The 20980-nt window shown below is 36.9% G+C and overlaps 1 protein-coding gene across 5 annotated transcripts in view; it reads right to left on the bottom strand.

The window, feature by feature from the left end:
* Positions 1-20980, bottom strand: part of LOC106065197 (matrix metalloproteinase-21-like) — a 77104-nt gene that overhangs the window by 7241 nt on the left and 48883 nt on the right. For 3 of the 5 annotated variants that reach the window (XM_056022691.1, XM_056022710.1, XM_056022701.1), the window contains exons 2-3: positions 14439-15320; positions 1945-2797 (exon numbers count right to left, since the gene is read on the bottom strand). In XM_056022691.1, coding sequence (XP_055878666.1) covers positions 1945-2797; positions 14439-14597 — 1012 coding nt within the window. In that variant the 5' untranslated portion in view covers positions 14598-15320. The remainder of the gene's footprint in view (positions 1-1944; positions 2798-14438; positions 15321-20980) is intronic. The other 2 variants (XM_056022705.1, XM_056022717.1) reach the window with 1 other exon arrangement.

Raw genomic sequence — 20980 nt, 5'->3', positions numbered from 1 at the left:
TAATTGTCTATCTAAAATGTTTGTCAATCTGTCACCATCTTTCAATAATTATTCGAGCTGATATTTTAGAAAAGTGTGTGCGTTAGGGCTAATAGGTATGTGTGAGAGACAGAGAGAGAAGGGGAGATGAAAGGATGGAGATAGTGGCAGTAGGGGCAGACCCGAATCAGAAACCCCATTGGTAGCGAACCATGCTGAGAATTACTCCCTTAGAGCACGTGAAAGGAAGCGAGCCGTGAGTTTTAAGGTCACCTTGGTCCCCGTACAAGGACAGCCCTAGTGTCGGACATGTACCAGTTTTCTCTCTATCGAATCCATGTCCCGATCGTCTTTCATGCAGAACTCGGCATTCATAAAGAATGTGTTCTATTGTTTCGTCGTCCTCCAGGCAGTGGCGGCACCGTGTGTCGTAATTTTCCCTCTACCGTCCGAAGTAAACACCAATTGGACAAAAACCGACTCGGAACTGGGCTAGCACGACCTGTTCGCACGACTGGGTTGCCACCACGCATCCTATCTGTCTGGTCTACTCATTGGTAGGGGCAGACCCAGATTGATCGACTCGCTGTTGGGTTTCAGAGTCAACCATTTCAATTGAGGCATATCATAATAAAACTTTTTTATATTATTTATTTATAAATTAAGCACCGCAATCAATAAAATAGCTGCATGTTTATCCCAGTTCAAAATATTAGACTAGTTTCTGTTCAGTTCTCTTATCCTTAATATTTATGCACAGTTGCATTGTGCTGATTTTAATCTACCTAGATACACATGTGCATTCACTGTTATACTTTAAGAAATTACTTGTATAAGAAAACATGTAAAATAGATGTTTAAAAAATATTCCGATGGTCAGCATTTCTAATATCTAAATAAGGTCAGACAGAGTAACCGATTAGCTTCACCGCCGCCAAACATTATTATTGGAAACCTTACCAATGCTCTTGTAAATCTATACCTTATACCCTTCATCTTGAGAAGTTTAATCGACGGAGGGATGGTGCAGTTATATTTTTAAAAAAATAGTTTGAGCTACAGGAACACAGACAAAGTCCAATCAAGGGCAGAGAAGTGTTTCCACGGGCGACATGCGAATGGAGGTATAGACAGGTAGAAAAACCATTAGCTTTTTTTTTCCTGCCCTCCCGACCACACACACACGCATACATATCCACTTGCACCGTCATTTATCATTTTCAAGAGGTGTGCCATAAACTAAGGAAGCATAGAGTAGTAAACAGGCATGAGAATGGACTCTTCAAGAAATTTGAGATTTTGTTTTGGGAGGGGGGGGGAAATCGTAAGTTTTAGGGGAAGTAGAAACAACACTGCCAACTTGCATTGATAAGTCGTGCTCATTTTCAGAAAGGCTACAGAGCTTTCTTGAAGCAATGTTTGGACAAGTTTCTGCTGAAGTAACTACTCTTTCCTAAGCTGAAAATAATAGTGAACCAAAACGGTCGACCACTCTATCACTCTCTTCTGGCAGCTAGAAATTAAACAGGACGACTACATTTTCATATTCAGGCATTTGGCAACTTTATTTCAAACCAACAATTAGAAGTTCTAGTTTATAGTTTTAAAAGATATGTCTTGGGGAAAAAAAAAACAATCCTATTTAATAATCAATCCTAAGACCAATATAACTGTAACTCACAATTGCATTCGACCTTTCTTTATATATGTCCGTTTTGGACTTCAGTTTTTAAAAATTTAAATGTTGCCTATTTGATTTGATTTGATATCATAATTATATCCAGGGATTTAATCGTCGATTTTGAAAGCCTCATTACAGTTTATTTTGATTATTTGAATAATATTATTTGAAAAATATAGTTCGACATTGTGATATTTTTTAAATACAATTTTAAAATTGCACATATATACGGATATACTTATAAAATGTGTATTTATTTATTATTATCTATTTGTATGTATTACCTTTTCCGAAAGCTATTTCAATGTCTACGTTGTGGATGTCGCTGCTAGTATCCTCTGTAAAACGTAATGGTATCACTTCACTCCACATTCTAAAAGCCAAGTCTATGGTTGCTCGTTGGTCTTCCACTGGGATTCTAGTGCTGAAACCAGTCGTTAGTAATCTCCAACGAACAACATCTTTATTAAAAAGTTCTCCGTTTTCCCCTTGGTATTTTCCCAGTGGTAAGCTGTTTTTGGACCAGACATGAACAGAACGTTTTTTCCTTTCTGCCCGTGTGTACTTATGCAAAAGTCGTTTTTGGCCTTTGCCTTTGGCCCGAAGGTTTTGTATATATTCTTCTAGATATTTTTTGTGAGATTCGAGAGTGCGAGCTTTGGGAGTTTCCCCAGCCAGCAGACGATAGAGTTTACTCTTCGCTGCTGGTAATGATCGCTTCACCAGTCTTTGACTTTTAATCGCAGTTCTGTTGTCGTCATCGTCAGTGGCAGTTTTAGTGGATTTTGTATCTGCTCTTACAAGCTGATCTAGCTCTTGAGTAGCCTGTGAATCTGTAACACTTTTCGCCTTGTCCTGCCCCTTTAAGCTGTCTTTGTTCCCACATCTAGAAGTACTCATTAAAGATTTGGTTTCGTCGTCCAGTTCTCCAGTTTCAGGAAGATTGTACGTTCTTTGGTAATTACGTATGGCTTTCTGAACTTCTATTTCGTCGCATGTATTGCCGCCACCCTCTTCAAGGAGTCCGGACAGAAAGCTGTTATAATGTGTCATTCTGTCCTTATCATAATCGTGTGTAGCTTCCCTTTTTCGTCGGGTTACTTGACAACGCAGGTAACCATACTTGGACAATACAAACTGTGGAATGAAAAAAAAAATCATCTTAATGCCTCATACGTCATACATTTTTGAAATACTATATCTAGATTAAGAAGTTCCCTTCTAAAATGAAAAACCTTCGAACTGGTGTTTTTATGCATACTTTTTAAATTATTTTTTTCAAAAAAGTGTTATGAAGAAGGTTTTAGCCTATTCATTACAACATGAATTCTTATTTTATATAATAATAATTTTCAATCACCTAAATGTATCATTAGCGTTTCTGTAGCCTACAGATTAATTTGTTCATTAATTGTCAAAGTTTGCACCTCTTTTTCTCACCATCTTTCGCACAGTTCAAAATTGAGGGGATCGTTTTGGAATAAACAAAATGAATAAAGTTATTGGCTAAAAAATTCCTAGCAGATTTTGTTGCCTCTCTAAGTATTGGATTTTAGAAATACACATAGCGATGTTCACATTCCTGAGTGAGGCATGGTGAAACGACAATCCTCCCCTTTATGCGTGTATTTTCTCTATCCAGTCAAGAATAGGTACTTTTCAAGACATGGCCGTCGCCAAAACGTCGCGTACCTGGTTTCCTATGACATCACTTAGTACGTCAAAGCATGGCTGGAACTATACAAAGTAAAAATAATGAGGCAACGACCTGTCTTCGCCCAGCTCTTCGCGTTTAGAGCTTTTTTTTAGCCTGAAAAAACATCAGCACTTTCAGGCAGGTCGCCTTAGCCACATCTTTTCCCCAACATTGCGGTCCCCTTTTTTTGATCCGTTGCAGGCGTGATTGTCTTCGAACATATTGCAAATCATTATTGTGACTCGGTAGAAACTCCGTAGATTAAATTTGAGAACTTTAGTCCTTTGTGCAATGTTGATCAAGAGTTATATTTTAGTACTTTTATAAGCCTATCGATTTAAAATAGTTGTTATTAAATGCATAATACAATTATTGATAAAGCGCTTATAGACAAACTTTACACACCGAGGGAAAAAAAAAGGCATACATTCCCTTGCATTCTTAAACTAATAGTAAAACAGCTCATTGGTATAAATAGAACAGAAAAAAAAAGGTCAACTAAATGACTTCAAGACAGGGACTTAAGTTGAATGTCATGATAAAACAGATACAAGTGACAGCTTTAGTTTAGTGGGACGTATGTGTACATGTAGTAAGTACTTACAAGAGTCTGTTCTCTTGGGGGACAACAAAAGTGAAAACATTAACATAACATCTAGTACGAGTGCTAGTCCCCTTAGCCCAATGAAATGAAGCATTGAAATTGTTTTAAAACATTTGTTGTTGTATTCAATTAAGTGATTATTTGCTTGTAGTATAATATAAGATAGATATGGCCGGTTGTTGAGTTAAATATAAACATAATTTACAAATACAAAATACAAAACCTAATAAAATACTTAGAAAAACACAAAGATAAAGGCATATTTCTTATTCCATATGCTAGGACAAAATGTGTACAAGTGCTTTTAGTGCCCTTAAAGAATGGAATTAGTTTCCTGAATCAACCACGAAAACAAACGACTAAGTTTAAGTCACTGATTAATATGCATAATTAGATTGGCGCATGGTAATATACTATAAGATTGGCTGCAGATCCATATGACAGCAAGAGGTGTATTTAGTTATAGAAGCAAAGAGAGAGGACAACTTTTTGTCCTAGGAAAGGAGACATACGTTATGAACTCAATAAAAGTTTGGTCAACATGAACAGATGTTCTCTCTGCTAGACATGCTTTACGTCAATAGTTTAGCCCTATACTTTGACAGTTTAGGTATCAGGTTAATCAAGTCCATCTACCAAACCGAATAGCAGAGGGGGAAATCTTCTTACTTTTTTGTTTCCTTTCCCTATCCGCATGATTTGCTTATTATATTAAAAACCTTTTATTTCTGACAACCAACAGCAACATGGGGGGACTTTCAATACCTAAGATTAATTTTTCCAACATTCACACATCAGTCACCCCAGAGTTCCAAGTCTAGACTAATCCTTTTTTACAGGCATATATATGTCAGTCTCCCTCCCCCCTTTTATGTTAAATGGCTTGGAAGACTTCGAGCAACCAGGTCTTTTTCTTGACTTTGCACCCTAAATCCTTGGAGAAGTTTTTCTCCCGGAGTGTGAATGTAGCTAGGTGGGAGCCAGTTAAGCTCTTCGTTGTGTCCAAAGGGATGCTACAATAAGACCAGGAGATCTGGTTAGGTGACTCCAGCCCTGGTGACTCTACGGATATTTATGCAGGATAGTTTCATACAATCAATAGTTTTATTAATAGCTTTCATTTGTTTAGGTCTCGTCTTTAGTGTTTGTTTGTGTTTGTGTGTGCAATGACTAATGAGTAGAGCGCCTTAGACACTAGCCTAAATATTAATGTATACACATTTTCCCACTTTTTTTTATTCTTGGATAAAAATTATTGTATTATTATATTGATTTTAATAATTATTATTTGTCTAGGGATTGTAAAGCTAATAGCTACACACATCGGGAAAGCTTGTTTGAAAACTTGATCCTACTACTATTTAATATTATTTATATAGTTTGTTGACAAATGTTTATCACTTTTTCCCCATTATTTTGTCATCATAAAAAGGGCGTGGTAAATAGGCTCAAGAAAATGCGCCGCGCCTCGACAGGGTGGCTTCCAACCAATTAACCTCTTTAAATGGATAGCGTGGAGAGTTATTATGCAATGTTTGCATTTCTAACGTTTCATATAGGGCGATAAGCAAGCACAACTTTCTGTTTTAAACTACATTTTTATATAATATAATTTTGTTTAGTTCTAGATCTAATTCAAAAGAAGAATAATACAAATTCATTCTGTTCGAGCATCCCCCATCCCAAAGTAAAATTATAGATCAAAGTGTAGCGGATACTAATTTCTTTAGGCTTTTAACTCTAGAACAAATATCTCTTTAGTGTTATAAATGTATCGTTTATATATTTGTTAATATTACATAATTTTGACACGCCAGAAAGCTTTATATAAAAATTCTTACCCCCAAAAATGTTTTTCCTTACTCTAAATAACTGTGATTACTATTGCGAACTATACAGTATACAAGATTGATATTTACTGTTTTAAAAAGAAGCTATTCGTTTTGTATAATAGGCTTATATTTAATTTCCTTAACAAGAGCGTTCGCTTTCAAAAGTAGCAGTCGTGTCAATGTTAGCACGTTATAGACCATGATGGAATGGTACATCTATGGAAGCTTTTAGAGACCTGAACGTGCCAGACAGTTTATACACTTACTTTCGGGGGGCCCAGTAAATTAGTATACGCTGATTGCTTATTTGTTCTAAAGCAGCGGTTCTCAAACTTTTATGCTCGGCGACCCCTTTTTACAATCCCCACTCTGCCGCGACCCCCCCCCCCCATACACACACATACAGAAATAGAAGAAAAAACAAAAACAATCCATATTTTCGATGGTCTTAGGCGACCCCTAGCTAATCGTCAATCGACCCCCAAGGGGGTCGCGACCCACAGGTTGAGAACCCCTGTTCTAGAGTGAGTTAACAAGATTGTTCTTGTTCTTTTCTTTTCACAGAGGTCAGTGATCGAACAACAGGACGTTCAGCTGTCCTCTGATGATAGTTTTTTGCTACTCATTCATCTCTCTCTCTCTCTCTCTCAATCCATTTGACCACTTCAATGACACTGTGTCAACTAAATCAATGTCCGTTATACACAGTGAAATAACTGGACGTTGTGCCCTATAATAAAGCGAGTTAGCCTAATACGACATGTACAATACCGTCTTCAACCCACATCAAACACTCTTTTTTACAATCCTAGTACATTGCACTAAATGGTCCCACTCATGGCTCTTAGCCCGATGCACACAATCTTAGACCAAAACCTAATGCCTTTTGTAACAAGGGACACGAGCCCGTAATCAAAGGTTTTCCTCCTTTTTTAAGCGGCTTGCTTCTTCTTGAAATACTTAGATGGAAAAAAAAAATATTTCAATTGCAGTTCTTTCCCTTTAATCTCTCCGTGGAGACGATGTTTTACAATTTGTGACTCGCGAACGAAGGCCCAGACTAGAGGGAGGTTTCAGCGTGGTTAATGAGACGTAGCCGATTTCAAAGCAACACTGTTGAGGACTTTATTCTCATACACTCTTAATACTGTACCTTTTTTCCCCCCGTCTTTACTTTCCGCATTGATAAACTATTGAATTCATTTATAAGATGCTATTATTGCATGTAGAAACACTAAGTTGTAGGGAGCCCTGAGCGATGTGAGAGTTTCGCTTGTGTCTGGTTCTCACACGGCAGGCCTCAGTTACCCACCATGCCCCCAGGAGCTTTTGTTTGTCCCATGATCTCATGATAGCTGATCATACAAATGACTGTTTATCTCACATATTGATCTTTATCCCTCGAATCAAATCATTGAACATGTTGAATGGGGGTTGATTCATGTTGGTAATGGTAAACTTAAATATATGTAAACCTCCTCATAGATTGATGACATCAATAACATTGCATGTGAGAGCCGCAATGACATCGAATTTCACTAAAATACTCGTTTTGTCATCTAAAAGAATGGTAACTAATAGAATTGAAAATGCCTAGTTGACAAAGAATCGAACCCAACTTTTAAAGACCAAACCGGTTCGGTTCGGTCAGATTTAAGTTCCAGTTCGGTTTGGTTCGATGAAGAGCATAATTCGGGTTATTAAATTAAGTATAGCTAAAACTATGAACACGTTATAATGTTACTTCAGTGTATTCCATCAAACATAGATGTGCAACAAACATAGATGTCCAACAGACATAGATGTCCAACAAACATAGATGTCTAACAAACATAGACGTCCAACAAACATAGATGTCCAACAAACAGATGTCCAACAAACATAGACGTCCAACAAACATAGATGTCCAACCTAATTCATATGAGGGCCATTTGAATTTCAGAAAAGATAAAAAAAAAAAAAAAAGAAGAATGCACTTTTATTAGAAACCCGTAGTTATAATACTTAAACTAATTCATGAGATGTAGCAAGTTTATCCGAAACAGCCACATACTTTCTATATAAATCAAACATATTAGGTTATTTTCATGCTCCGCAAAAAGTAAAGATCCGTTCATTTTTCCTGTTAGTTTTTACATTCAGAGTCTGCTTCTTAATTCTTCGAATCTCCAATTTCTTTAAAGACCAAATATTAAAGGAAACAGCACCCTTCGCGTTGATACCAAAAGAAAACCCAAAATGATGCACACACAAGATGTCAAGGACACGATCAGCTCAAGACAGCAGTTTTTTTGTCTTACAAGAATATTGCTAAATCTCGATTCAGTTCGGTTAAGGTAAGGGACAGTTCGTTCCGTTCGGTTCGTACAGATCAGTTTTAAAGTTCGGGTTCGGTTCGTTTGTCATCTCTAATTAAAATTTTACTTTCTAAGTGTCAGAAATGGAAAGTGCTGTGTAAAGCAGATGACATTTCTTTAACTAAAATGAGCATTTCCATATTCTCTAGAAATATGTTGCATAAATCTGAGAAGGGAATTGCAAATTCAATCCTATAGTTGTCCCAAAACATTCTCAATCCTCACCGTGATAACATTCTCATCTTTGTCAAAATCTCTTATCATTTGCCACTTTCCGTCGTGAGAAAAAGTATCTTTTAAAAAAAAAAAAATTGTAACGTTGTTCACCAGGTTTAAAGTGTAATTTTAATTTTACATCATTCCAGTACAGAATAGTTTCTCAACAATGTGATTTACAATCTCCCCCCCCCTCTCTCTCAAATGTTACTATAGGCCTAATAAAAAAATAAGATTTTTTTTTCTTTGAGTGTAGATATATAATGATTTAGGTTACATCTAGAACAGATTAACAGGGAATCACTAAAATCTTTTTTTAAACTCAATAACCTTTTTTTTTTTTTTTTTTCTGTAGGTTGACTTAAAAAAAAAAGCGTATCAAATTTAAACAAAAATGTCAGAATGTCAAGCTTTAGATTGCTCGCATTACCATAGATTGAGCCACTGATACATTTATCTTATATGCTTGACGGAATTATTTGATTCAAGATCGCCAGCACGGCGTCTAGGCCCAGGAATACAAAATGGAGTGAAGGCTAAGTTGCGATATCAAGTCATAATCTAGTGTTGTGTGGTATATGAGGAAGGGCAGGAGACCTGATATGTTTCATCATTGTTAAATGCGCAAAACAGCCTCAATAGGTCGAATCAATGGAAGAAGTAAAGTGTGTCATTCGGCCCACAGACATCTAATACATCGTTTTTTGCGTGGTGTCAGAACTTCATGGTCACGTGAGCCATGGCATGGAGGGAGGCAGACACAAAGGCCAAGTTGGATGGAAACACGCCAAGATCACGTCGGATTTTGATCAATGTCGATCTAGATTTATTTATTACGATTCGCTTTTTTTTTCTTCAAAACATTCAAAGGAAACAAAAGGAAAACAACAATATCGAAAGTGAGAGAGAGAGAAGACCTGATATCGAATGTTAATGAAAATAATCTTTCGCATCTCTAATTTTAATACGATTGTATTGTTCTTTAAAAGATTCAACTACAAAACTTTTTTTTTTTACTAGATTTGCATTATTTTGTTTATGCTTTTGAATTAAATTTCTTTACCCTAAATGTTAGTCATATTCAAATTATAATAACTAGTGAAGCCCATGCTTTTATAACAATATATAACAAAAAAAAAAGCGGTAGAACATCTTTTACTTGGAACACCAACAGTTTGAATCTGTTCTGCTTGTAAAGCTGACTCGGTGTCATCAAGCAGTAAAATCCTAGACCCAAGTAAACCATGTCAACATTTGATTCTTAGGATTTTGTCAGAGCTTATGTTGTGCTTGTCAGTGCTGAGGTCAACGAGTCGTGCTGTTATGAATGAACGCGTAGAGTAGAACACTTTCTTAATCCACCCTTTGGCTAGATCTCAAGCGTAAAATCTAACCCGCATCTCTATTCTCAGGAGTGCCTTCTGTTACTTTGGGCCCCCGAGAAGAATGGCCAGGGTAGAGTTTCAATGGTGCTGACGAGTTTTTCGCAGTGTTCACCACCGGAAATAGCTTCTCTTCACCTCCCCTTCCTTTTTAGTCGTGAATGAAATTTAATACATTAGTGAACGCGGCTGCGCTGATTTCGTCTGCATCCCTCTATTGGTGCCCCTCGCCTTACCCGCCCGTGAATAATAGTCGCCGTAGTGCGGGGTGGTCGTTATAGGTGGTCTGCAACTAGTTCCCCCCCCCCGACACACACACACACTTAGGGCCTATATAGGCTTATTGACATTTTTAAAAACAAATTTTGAGTATACCAACATAATGTAACATTACTATTGAGATGAATGTTTTATAGAGAGAACTTAATGCCTTTGCAAACTTTAGATACAGTCCATTTGACATTAACTTTAACTCCGAGAGTTTCAGGTTCATATGATGAAAATGAAACGGTCGAGAAGTCAATAGGGGATTTAGGATGAATTTTTGACCAATGTTAGGGAGAAAAAAAAACTCCGGTGATATAGCAAATAACAAGATCATCGAACTTTCAAGATTGTCCTGCAGGGAAAATGTAAAATAACACTAACATAAATAGTCAGGCAAAAGAAACAATTAGAACAAGTAAATAAGAGTTCCAACAGATTTAGGAACGGGTATTTAAGATAATACATTAATAAATATTTCTCCGCGGTTTCAAACAGTACGATTTTTTATTCCGAAAGTTAATAAAGTTTTAAAATTCGGCTATAAACAAGTCTATTAGCCGCTTAGCAGCAGCACCAGAGTTTCCTTTCCGGGGCCAATTCCTGGGCCTTAGATTTTAAAAAAATGTCTACTAGAAAAGAAAAAGATAAGTGTGCCTCATTCTTTAAAAATAATATTAGTCAAATTACACAATTGTGACAAAATTTAATAGGCTAATATCATTTATTTTATGACCTAGCTAAAGCGTTAACGAGACAGAGATAAAGAGAGAGGAATTATATTTTTTTAAAAAGTTCACTAATTCTAGTTGGGACATTCTATATCTACATCTTTAACCCCCCTCTCTCTCATGTCCCATGTCGCTTGTCCCGACAACAGTGAATCTCTCCAGTCTTTGCTAGACGTCTATTTTTATTCTCCATTCAGGCGATATTTGACAACGGGTTTCAAGGTAGTCTCCCCCAATTTCCCCCCTGCCCCGGATGAGTCACCCATTCAGAAAACTTAAGTAGAACAACTTCCTACAGCTTTGATTTTTTTTTTTTACCTGTCATACATATCCCGTATAATATAATATCAAACTACAACTCAGCGCTTACGGCAAGAGAATTAACCAAGCTTTTACAATCTACAGTCGCTGTATTTCTACTGTAATAAGGCAGTAAATTTATACGTTTACAAAGCTTTGTCTAGCATAAGGCAAGTTTATAGTTTATATCGGCATAAGAGGGTCATATCTATAAAAGTTATGTCTGCTCGGAGACAGGCTTCGAACTGGTACATCTAGAGTCAAAATCGTTCATTGCAGTGATGTGTTTCCCGAACGTTGCGTTTACACAGCAAAAGAGAGACTCATCGATGAACCAAGATATGTAGATCTAGCAGGTTGTTTCAACATTTCAGTAACATCGCTTTCTACGCAAACAAAATGCTCAATTCTAAGTATATAACCATAACTCGTTGCGATCCGTGAGTGAAACACTAAATGTAGAGTCTGCAAGTCATCAAAGGTTTAGACAATCTTGTATGTTAGTTAAAAATAGGAGCAGTTTCTTTTTCTTTTGAATATTGACAACAGTTCCCTCTCCCACCTCTCTTTTTCTGTCTTTCATAACTTTATGAACACAACTTGTATATTGTGTGTGTGTGTGTGTGTGCACATCTAGAATTCTGGCTACTCAATTTTAGAACATCTTAGTGCCTTCACTTGTGTAGTGAGTATTGCTAGATTTTATTTCCTCCAGCTAGTCACCAGGCTTGAATTGAACAAGTGTAAACAACCAGAACAAATACAACAGTAAAAACACTTATAGCTTACTATAATTTGTCTCTGTCTAGAGAGAAAAATTGATTTAAAAAAAAAAATTACTGATGTAAATAACATCACGTCGACGTTTAAGAATCTGTTATGGCCAAAAGTTATTGTAGTAAAAAAAAAGTTTAAATATTCTTGGCTTAATTTTAGGACAGTTTTACGTATTTTTAGCCTGGTTGTCAAATGTCTTTTGCTCTCTGCAATGGCTAAATCAACATAAGATCCCCCCCCCCTCCCAATCATCAGTGCACCTTCTGAATATACCTTATTCGTAAAATCACAGCGTCAGATCTTAACACACAGACTAGGGTGGATATAAACTAGGAATTATAGTTTAGTAATGCAAATGAAAAAGACCTATTTCTAACCTCTAACCACCTATCACATTAAAATTTACACGAGCTTATGTCTTTAATATATATACCACCAAATTACGACGTTCCTAGATTCTAGAAATATATACTTTGTTTAAGAGTCTCACTTTAAAAAAAACTCCCAAGTTTAAAAAGCTTTTATTGTGTTTATATTTTGTTCAATTGCTCTGCCTTGTCTATTTCCCCCGATTGCTTAACCAGCCCTATGTATTCACATAGTCTCACATTGGCCTAGACATGTATAGTTTAGACAAAAATGAAGTCAAATGACAATACCATAGGAATAACACATTCGACGGTTGTGGGTCGGTTGCCAGAAACACAGAAGGTGGCGTGTGTCACAGTTTACTATATAACATAATGTGGGCCAGTGAAAAGATTAGTCATCCACCAGAGACACAAACATGGCTTCATTAACTGTCAAGCACAGTCCTGGCGCACACACACACAGAAAAGGGGGGGGGGGTATTACAGGCAATTGAACTACAAGAGAAGAAGCACGGTAGCAAAGTATGAACTGAAAAACAAAATGATTGAATGAGTAGGTAAATGTCTTGAACCACTTGTCTGAGAGACAAACTCTTGTCTTACACTGGAATACCTTCATTATATATTTCAAGAAGTAACTCGTTTGCGTGTATATTAAATACTAAAAAAGGAAAAGGGGGGGGGGACAATTCATATTTCATTACTTAGCTCACAGCAAGTGCTTTTTTTTATTTTTACAAAGCTTAAATCAACTCACTGTCTGTCTGGTAAAAAGTATATACACGTTATTTCTCCCACACCCATTCTCGGGTCAAGTTGAAACTTCGCATAACTATTCTTTGGCATAGACAAGACATGAATCAATAAACGAAAATACTCAAATAGTCAATTAATTATTGGTAATTAATTATTTTGAGGGCGGAGATCTACCCCTGTAGATAAGCTTTTTTTTTTTTTTTTTTAAAAGGATTTTTTTTTGTATGTTGCTTGTTTCCATATTGTCACAGATGCCATTATAGAATTATTTGTACATTTCACATTTAAAAGAAATATAAACCCTTGACTGAGCCTCAGGAATTACCCCACAAATTTAGACCCTTGACAGCACCTCAGGTTTTTCCCAAGACGTGATTATGATGTTGCAAATCTATTGGTTGATCTGAAATTAAACAAAGACATTTTTTTAAAGAGTTAGCGCCAGAGAATTGGCGAGAGTAAAAAGAACGCCAGTGGATAAAATATTTTCATAGTAGTCAGTCGGTCTTCTAAGAGCTCTGTTTTAAAAGCCTTTGTGATATTTTGTGTTGATTGATCTGTAATTTGTACATAAGCTGTACTTACGTTTTATATTTAAATAAAGTTCCAGAGTTTTGTTTTAACAAAGAATCTTTTATTGTGATTCTAGATCGTCATTTATTCAACTATTTTTAATTCAAGTAAAATCCCCGGCATCACAACACATTGTGACATCTTGTGTGTGTATGTTGTGACATATTTGGCACTCTCCGACTAATAAAAGTTTATGGACAACTTCTAACGAAATTTATTCAAGATCTAGGACCAATTTCTAAACTCTTCAAAGGAACTTCATTCTTATTTAACGGAGGACAGAATTTCTGTGTTTAACAGGTCAGTTGGTTATCGATAATTCTTTTATAAAGATTTTCGTTAGAGTTACGTCTAACTCACGAAATCTATTATTATATGTAATTGGCAAAAGGAATAAGACCAATATACATAATAACTGGCATTATAAAAAAGACCAGTAAAGTAAATAACTGGCATTATAAAGTTAAAGAAGACCAGTAAATAATCATTTGTCTGGCACAAAGTAAACAGAAGACCAGATTTAACCAACTGTTAAACCAGTAAAAAAAAGTACTCGGCTCAATAGATCCATACATCTACACTTCCTACGACTCCAGTAGTACTTCTACTGTAAAACAAAGTTATACTTCATAGCCAGTTACGGCATAACTAACATTGATTTGTTATATTCAAAACGTTACTATATTTCTACATTCCAAGTTGGTATATTTTTCAACATGTCTCCAAAGACAAGAACACAAAGATGGTTAGAATTATTTGACATAGCTAAAGAAAAACAAGTACCTAAACCAGATGAATGGGTTCATCGACAGGAAGAAAAAGAATATCAAGCAAAAGTACATTGTAACATGACTTCAAATGTACAAGAGAGAATCAAATGTAAAAAACGAAATGTATTTGAAGATCTGTTCTGACTTACCTCGGCATCTGTTCTGTCTTTGACAACGTTTTCATTGGTGATCGTCATGTATTGTGCCTGATCTAAGTGATCTCTCCGTTGATAAAATGGCTCTCCTGCCACCAGCAGAAATGGTAGAGTGTGAACCAACCCCACCAGCACCTGCCTCCACCACAGCATCTTCCCCTACACCACAGCTATTAAATTTGGATTTGTACTAGATCTCTATAGACTAAAAGAGGAATCAGTTAATTTTCCACCACTGAGAGAGAGAGAGAAAAAAAAAAGGCGGTCACGTGGTGACCGCCCAAGTTGTACACAATGGACGAGCTACACCGGAGAGCTAAACATGAAACTGACTCTTTGATACAGAAGAGACAGATGGCGAGTTATAGCCTCAAGAAATATGTCCGCCTGGATTTCATGTCCCTTGGACGTTTGGGTGGACATTCTTCTTAACTACATGGTCCTTGCATTAGATCAAAAGGTCCGGTTTGACAAACGGTCATCTAGCAGCAATTTGTCATTGTCACTTTGAAGATGTGTGTTGTTAAAAAGGAGTCAGGGAAGAACTTCTATGAATGTTTCCAAGATACTTGATCATTCGAAGGAAGACATTAATTCCACCACGGATTGTATAGGAAGGGGCGGTCTGTTCAACTGTAATTCGTCCCAGTTTATTGTATATATATCAGGAACTTATTGTTGTATAATTGGTGACGATCGATCTGTCGTATGTGCACAGAAAGTAATCCAAGTAGAAAAATATTCAACAAAATCTTTGTATTCTTTAAGAATCAGTTCAGATACCTTCAGTTCTTGTAGTGACCTCAGTGTCGAAGTTTGCCTTTATATAACAGCACGTGTCCAGCAGCAGATGACGTCACACTTAATGATGTCCTGCTGAATGAAGGAAAAAAAAAACAACATGAGATCGTAGCGACTTACAATTTTACTTGAAGCTCATAATTAATTTATGAATGAATTGACACCCCCGCAATCTTCATACACATTCCTAAAAAAAAACGCTCGCTTCCTCTTAATGAAGTGTTCCCTCCCCCCCCCCTTATTTTTTTCTCCCTTTTCCCATACCAAGCAATGTCCTTGCCAACAGCAAAATGACACTTAACTTGGCCGCTGAGTGCTTGTCGCGAATATTCAAACTATAAAATTGTGCAGTGGATCTCAAAACATCCCATTGTAATTTCACTATAACACTTCTGTTGGAAGTCTCACTGAAGTAAAAGTATGCAATGGTATAAAAATAAGGCATTGTCTAAAGATAAAGATTTGATCCCTCGACTACGCAGACCCAGTTGAGGCCTCCATACTTTGCCACATCTAATGCAGACAAAAACGTTGTTTGCCTGGGGTTCATTTCAATGTTATGAATTATTAATAACGCTTTAAAAATATGCTTAAATCGCGGAAGGGGGGGGGGAGTTGAATCTAAATTGATTTTAAGTTTCAATATACTATACGAATAGTCTGAGTTGAAGGAAATGACTTTTTTGTTTCCCAGTATCACTGACGAGACTCACACGTGACTTTTATTGCGAACAGTTTCTAAACTTAACTGTTTCTCTACAAACCGACAGACCAACTGTGACTTAGGGGCCAGTTAGTTTAGAAAGCTGTCATCTTGAACCCTTGTCAGCTTTGACACTCCCCCCCCTCCTCTTCCCCCCCCCCCCCCCACCAGACAAGAAGGCTAGGCTATAGTGTTTCAAACTAAAACACTATCAATAGAGGCCGACGTCAGGCCGCTGTGTTATCTCGCCTGCAGGGCCTTTGTGTGAAAACAAGAGACCATCAGGACAAACATTGAGACCAATGGCTATTATGTGTTTTCCGTGATCTGAATAAGAACATGGACACTATACGAAACGAACAGAAAGGAAAAGTAGATTTGTTTTCACCGGCTATAATCAAAACGCCCACAAAAGATGGCACTTTTTAATGTGTATATTTTAAACGGTGATCATTTGTGACTCTTGTCTGACTGTTGTCACTCTTGTCTGTAAGATTTTTTTAAATTTTAATTTTACTTTATGAATGAAGTTTTTTTTAATGCTAATGTTGTGTCTGCAGAAGTGTATTTACAGCCGCTGTCATCCAAAAGAAAAATAAAAAAGGCGCTTCTACTGCTACGATCGCAAACGAACCGTGACGCCTACTCAATGAAAAAAATATAGCATAGGCCTTTTTTCTCTGTGGCTAGATCGACAATGTATACTGTATGTACACACTACATTTTAAATAAGAGGACTTTTTTTTTTCTTCTAACGATGCGATGTTCCTTGGTGGGAAAAAAGTCCTTGCATAAATCTCAAAGGTTATTAAGAATATGCTTACAAAGAAACAGGGATTAAGGTAAAGGGGGAGGGGGGGGGGGTAGCTTGACATTCGGTCTAGTAGTTTATTTGTTACATGTTTTGTTTCCGTGACCTCAATGATGCACTTCTTTGTTATGTACTTCCGTAAACAAACATTCATTAGAAACACGTCTTTCTTTCTTCCACAACTGTCAGGATGTATTTGTTTGGGGGTAAGTTGTAGAACATAAACTATAATTACTTTGTACTAGTCATTAATTATTTTTTTTACTAAGTAGATCTTTTATATGCAGACTGTCACGGGGGTGCATCAAAAACAATAATGTCATCAAATCTATAAATGCCTTTTACAAGGGAAACCGCGACACAGCCGTGGGAGAATTTGAAAGGATAGTGACTCACTTCTGGCATGCTTTGGTGTGGATGCATGGATGTTAGAATTAGTGTTGTCCTTTTGGTTTTGTATTGACCATCCTACCCCGCAAACTTTCCTTTTAGGGGACACCCCTATAAACACCCATAGTTTAGATATATGCTCCACCATCAGGGCCGGATCTAAGCCCTAAGTTATTTGAGATTTGTAATCTACATAAGACAATTTTTCTTTGCTTTCTTCAAAATGATTGAAAATATTTGTGGAGCGATTTTTTTTTTTTTTTGGGGGGGGGGGGGGCGGAATCACAGCTTTAAAGCTATACTTTATTTATGTTGGCTATAAGTAAATCCAACATTGTCCACCTCACTAAGACTAAGACTGCTTTATTGATCCTTACGGAAATTTGTTGTGATTACAAGGACTCGTTTCTCATATAAAGACAACACAACAGAAAAATACACATAAATACAACAGACAACATAAAGAGTTCATTCAGCGACTACACACAGGTATCTTGGTGCATTTCATGTTCCCTGATCAATGAGTGGCGGTGATAGAGTCTGACCGAGTGAGGTACGAACGAGTTTTTGTACCGCTCCGTTCTTGTTTTGATTGACAGCAGTCGCCCACTTCGCGACGACCTGGCGTAGTTCTGATGGAGCGGGTGGCCGTTGTCTTCCAAGATTTTTTCGATTTTTCTTAGGCACGTTTGTTCAAAAAGTTCCTTTAAATGTGGTAATGTTGTGAGTGTAATTTTTGATGCTTTTTTAATGATGTTTTCTAGACGTTGCAACAGTTTAGATGAGGCGTTGCCTTGCCAACAACTTATTCCGTATGTTAGCAGATTTTGTACTGTCGCGCCGTAAAATGTCTCAAGGATCTTCTTGTTTAATTTAAAACTGTTGAGTTTGTATAGAAAAAAGAGTCGCTGGGCTGTTTTCTTTGTCAGAGTTCCAAGGTGGTCTTCCCATGAAAGCTTGTTGTTGATGATAATGCCTAGATATTTATATGCCTTTACTTGTTCTATAGATGTAGTGTTTATTTGCAGTTCACGTATAGTTTGTTTTTTCTTTCTAAAATCTATTATAAGTTCTTTAGTTTTTGTTACATTCAGTTCTAGAAAGTTGTCGGTGCACCAGTTTGTAAACTCTTCTATCGAGCTTCGATACTGAGTTTCGTCTCCTGAAATAAGACCGACTATGGCAGTATCATCAGCGAATTTAATGAGTTTAACTGAGTCATAGATGCTTCTTATGTCATTAGTGTAAAGAGTGTATAGCACAGGAGAAAGTACACAACCTTGTGGAGCACCCGTACATAGTACTCGAGTTGACGATTTGGTGTTGTTGACTTTAACATACTGGGGCCGTTGGGTTAAAAAGTTTAGAACCCATGCTTGCAAGTAAGGGCTTACATTTAAGTTACTCAGTTTGTTTATCATTAGATGTGGCTGTATGGTATTGAAAGCCGAGGAGAAATCTACGAAGAGGACTCGTGCATATGTTTTGGGTATATCGAGATGCTTATAAAGCTGGTCCAAAAGCAATAGAATGGCATCCTCAGTTCCTCTAGCTGCTTTGTATGCAAATTGGTGAGGGTCTAGGCTGTTATTGACTTTTGCTACAAGTTGTTTCAGAATATATTTTTCAAAACATTTCATAACAATAGGTGTTAGTGCTACTGGGCAGAAATCATTTAAGCAATCTATTTTTGGTTTCTTAGGCACTGGTATGATTTCTGAAGTTTTCCAGATGTTTGGAATTACGCACGTTTGCAATGACTGGTTAAAGATATGACAGAAGATAGAAGAAATTTGCTCCGCACATAGCTTGATCAGCTTGCCACTAATTTTGTCCGGTCCACAAGCTTTTGTTACGTCTACTCTCTTAAATAACAATGTCACTTCATCCTCCGTTACAAAATTGACGTAGGGCTCTTGTTTTCCTTTGGACAGAGTGTTGAAAAGTTCTTTGTGTAGTTCAACAAAATCTTCTTTGTCAAAACGAGAATAGAAATAATTTAGTTCGTTGGCGAATTTCTCATCATCAGCCACTAAAATTTGTTTTCGTTTTGAGGCTCGGCCTGTTATTTTCTTTAATCCCTCCCAGCATTGTTTTGAGTTGTTCTTTGCAAAGAAATTCTCAATTTTTTCTTTGTATGTTTTTTTCCCTTCAATTATTGCTTTTCTCAGTTTATTTTTAGCATTTATAAACTCTTCGTTGCTAGCCTTATACTTTGTTTTCTTTTCAGTAATAAGGTGTTTGATTTTTTTGGTCATCCAGGGCTTATTGTTTCCATAGACTTGTATTGTTTTTGTTGGAATTGTTAACTCCTCGCAGAATGATAGATATGAGGTAACAGTTTCTGTTAGTTCGTTTATGTCTGGACAGTTCTCAATAAAGATTTCCCAGTTAGTTTTCTCAACGCATCCTCGTAGTTTTTCTACAGCCTCTTCAGACCACATCTTGACCGTTTTTATAACTCTCTTTGTAGTTTTAAGAGTAGGTTTGTAATTTGGTATAAGATGGAGTAATACATGGTCAGATTCTCCAAGTGGGAACAAACTTTTACATTTGTAAGCCTGCTTAATGTTTACGTAGCATTTGTCGAGCGTTCTGCCCTGCCTTGTGGGGAGGGAGACATACTGGCAATAGTTTGACAGTGTGTTGTCAATATTTAGGTTGTTGAAATCTCCAGTTACGATACAAACAGAGTCCGGGTGTTTTGATTGTACATTGTGTAACACATCAAAAATTATTTCCGACGCAGTCGCTGTGTCAGCCGTCGGTGGTATGTACACAACAACAACACACACCTGGGTGAATTCTCTAGGCAAGTAGTAGGGCCTAAGTGTGACACACATAAGTTCAATGTTAGGGTCACAAATTTTATTCCTGATGTTCACATTATTGGCGTTGCAGTATTCCTTGTTTATATAGATTGCGAGTCCTCCTCCTTTTGACTTTCCACTATTAATTGTTCTGTCTGCTCTATAAACGTAAAATTTATCGAGATCAACAGAAGAGTCGGGTATCGTATCATTGAGCCAGGTTTCAGTGAAACACATTAAGGAACACTCTCTAAATTGATACAAATGTTCACAGCAACCTGTTAATTCTTCCATCTTATTTTGTAAAGACCTAACATTGCCTGTTACGATGGGTGGTAGGAAGCCTCTTTGTCCTCTTCTTCTACACTTAACTCGTATTCCTCCTCTACGTCCTCTCTTCTTACGTTTTGCGCTAGGGATTTGTTCGGTAAAAGCCTTGGGCTTAGGCTCGTTATTAGGTTCCAAGATGGCGGGTGTGTTGTCCATACTGTCAAGCGTCTTACCACAAAACTCCACTGAAATACACGTTTCCACACAAATTAAAATCCATACCAACATTAGAATCCAAAAGACACAGTGCACATCCATTGAAACATTGAGTAGTAACAAATTACATGAAATATTAACAGAAAAAAAAAAAAAAAAAAAAAATTAGAAAAAAGAGTCCAGTATAATCAGGTCGCCTGCTGTGCAGCGCCCCACTATTCAAGTTGCCGTATGTGTCTCTCAGAATGAAATATTCTGATCAAGTTTTGTCTTCGTATTCAAATCATTACATTTGATTGGCATCGATATAGATGGTAGATCTCTTGTCAAGTTTGTATTGTGATACGTTTAGCCCACCAAGTAGGATTATTATTCTTTAGGCCTAATATGTAGACCTTTTGCAGTAGTAAGGAAAATTCGCAAATTCTAGTGTACTTCAGGGTCATTTTCAATGTCGGTCTTGTCTATGGAGGAGTAGTAGTCGTCAGTGAGAAAATTGAAGAAGGAGTAATGTAGAACTGATGGCAGCTGTACT

The sequence above is a fragment of the Biomphalaria glabrata genome, chromosome 1 (assembly GCF_947242115.1).
Source record: "Biomphalaria glabrata chromosome 1, xgBioGlab47.1, whole genome shotgun sequence".
Lineage (NCBI taxonomy): Eukaryota > Metazoa > Mollusca > Gastropoda > Planorbidae > Biomphalaria > Biomphalaria glabrata.
The sequence above is the reverse complement of the archived record's forward strand: the minus strand, read 5'-3'. Positions and strand labels throughout refer to the sequence as shown.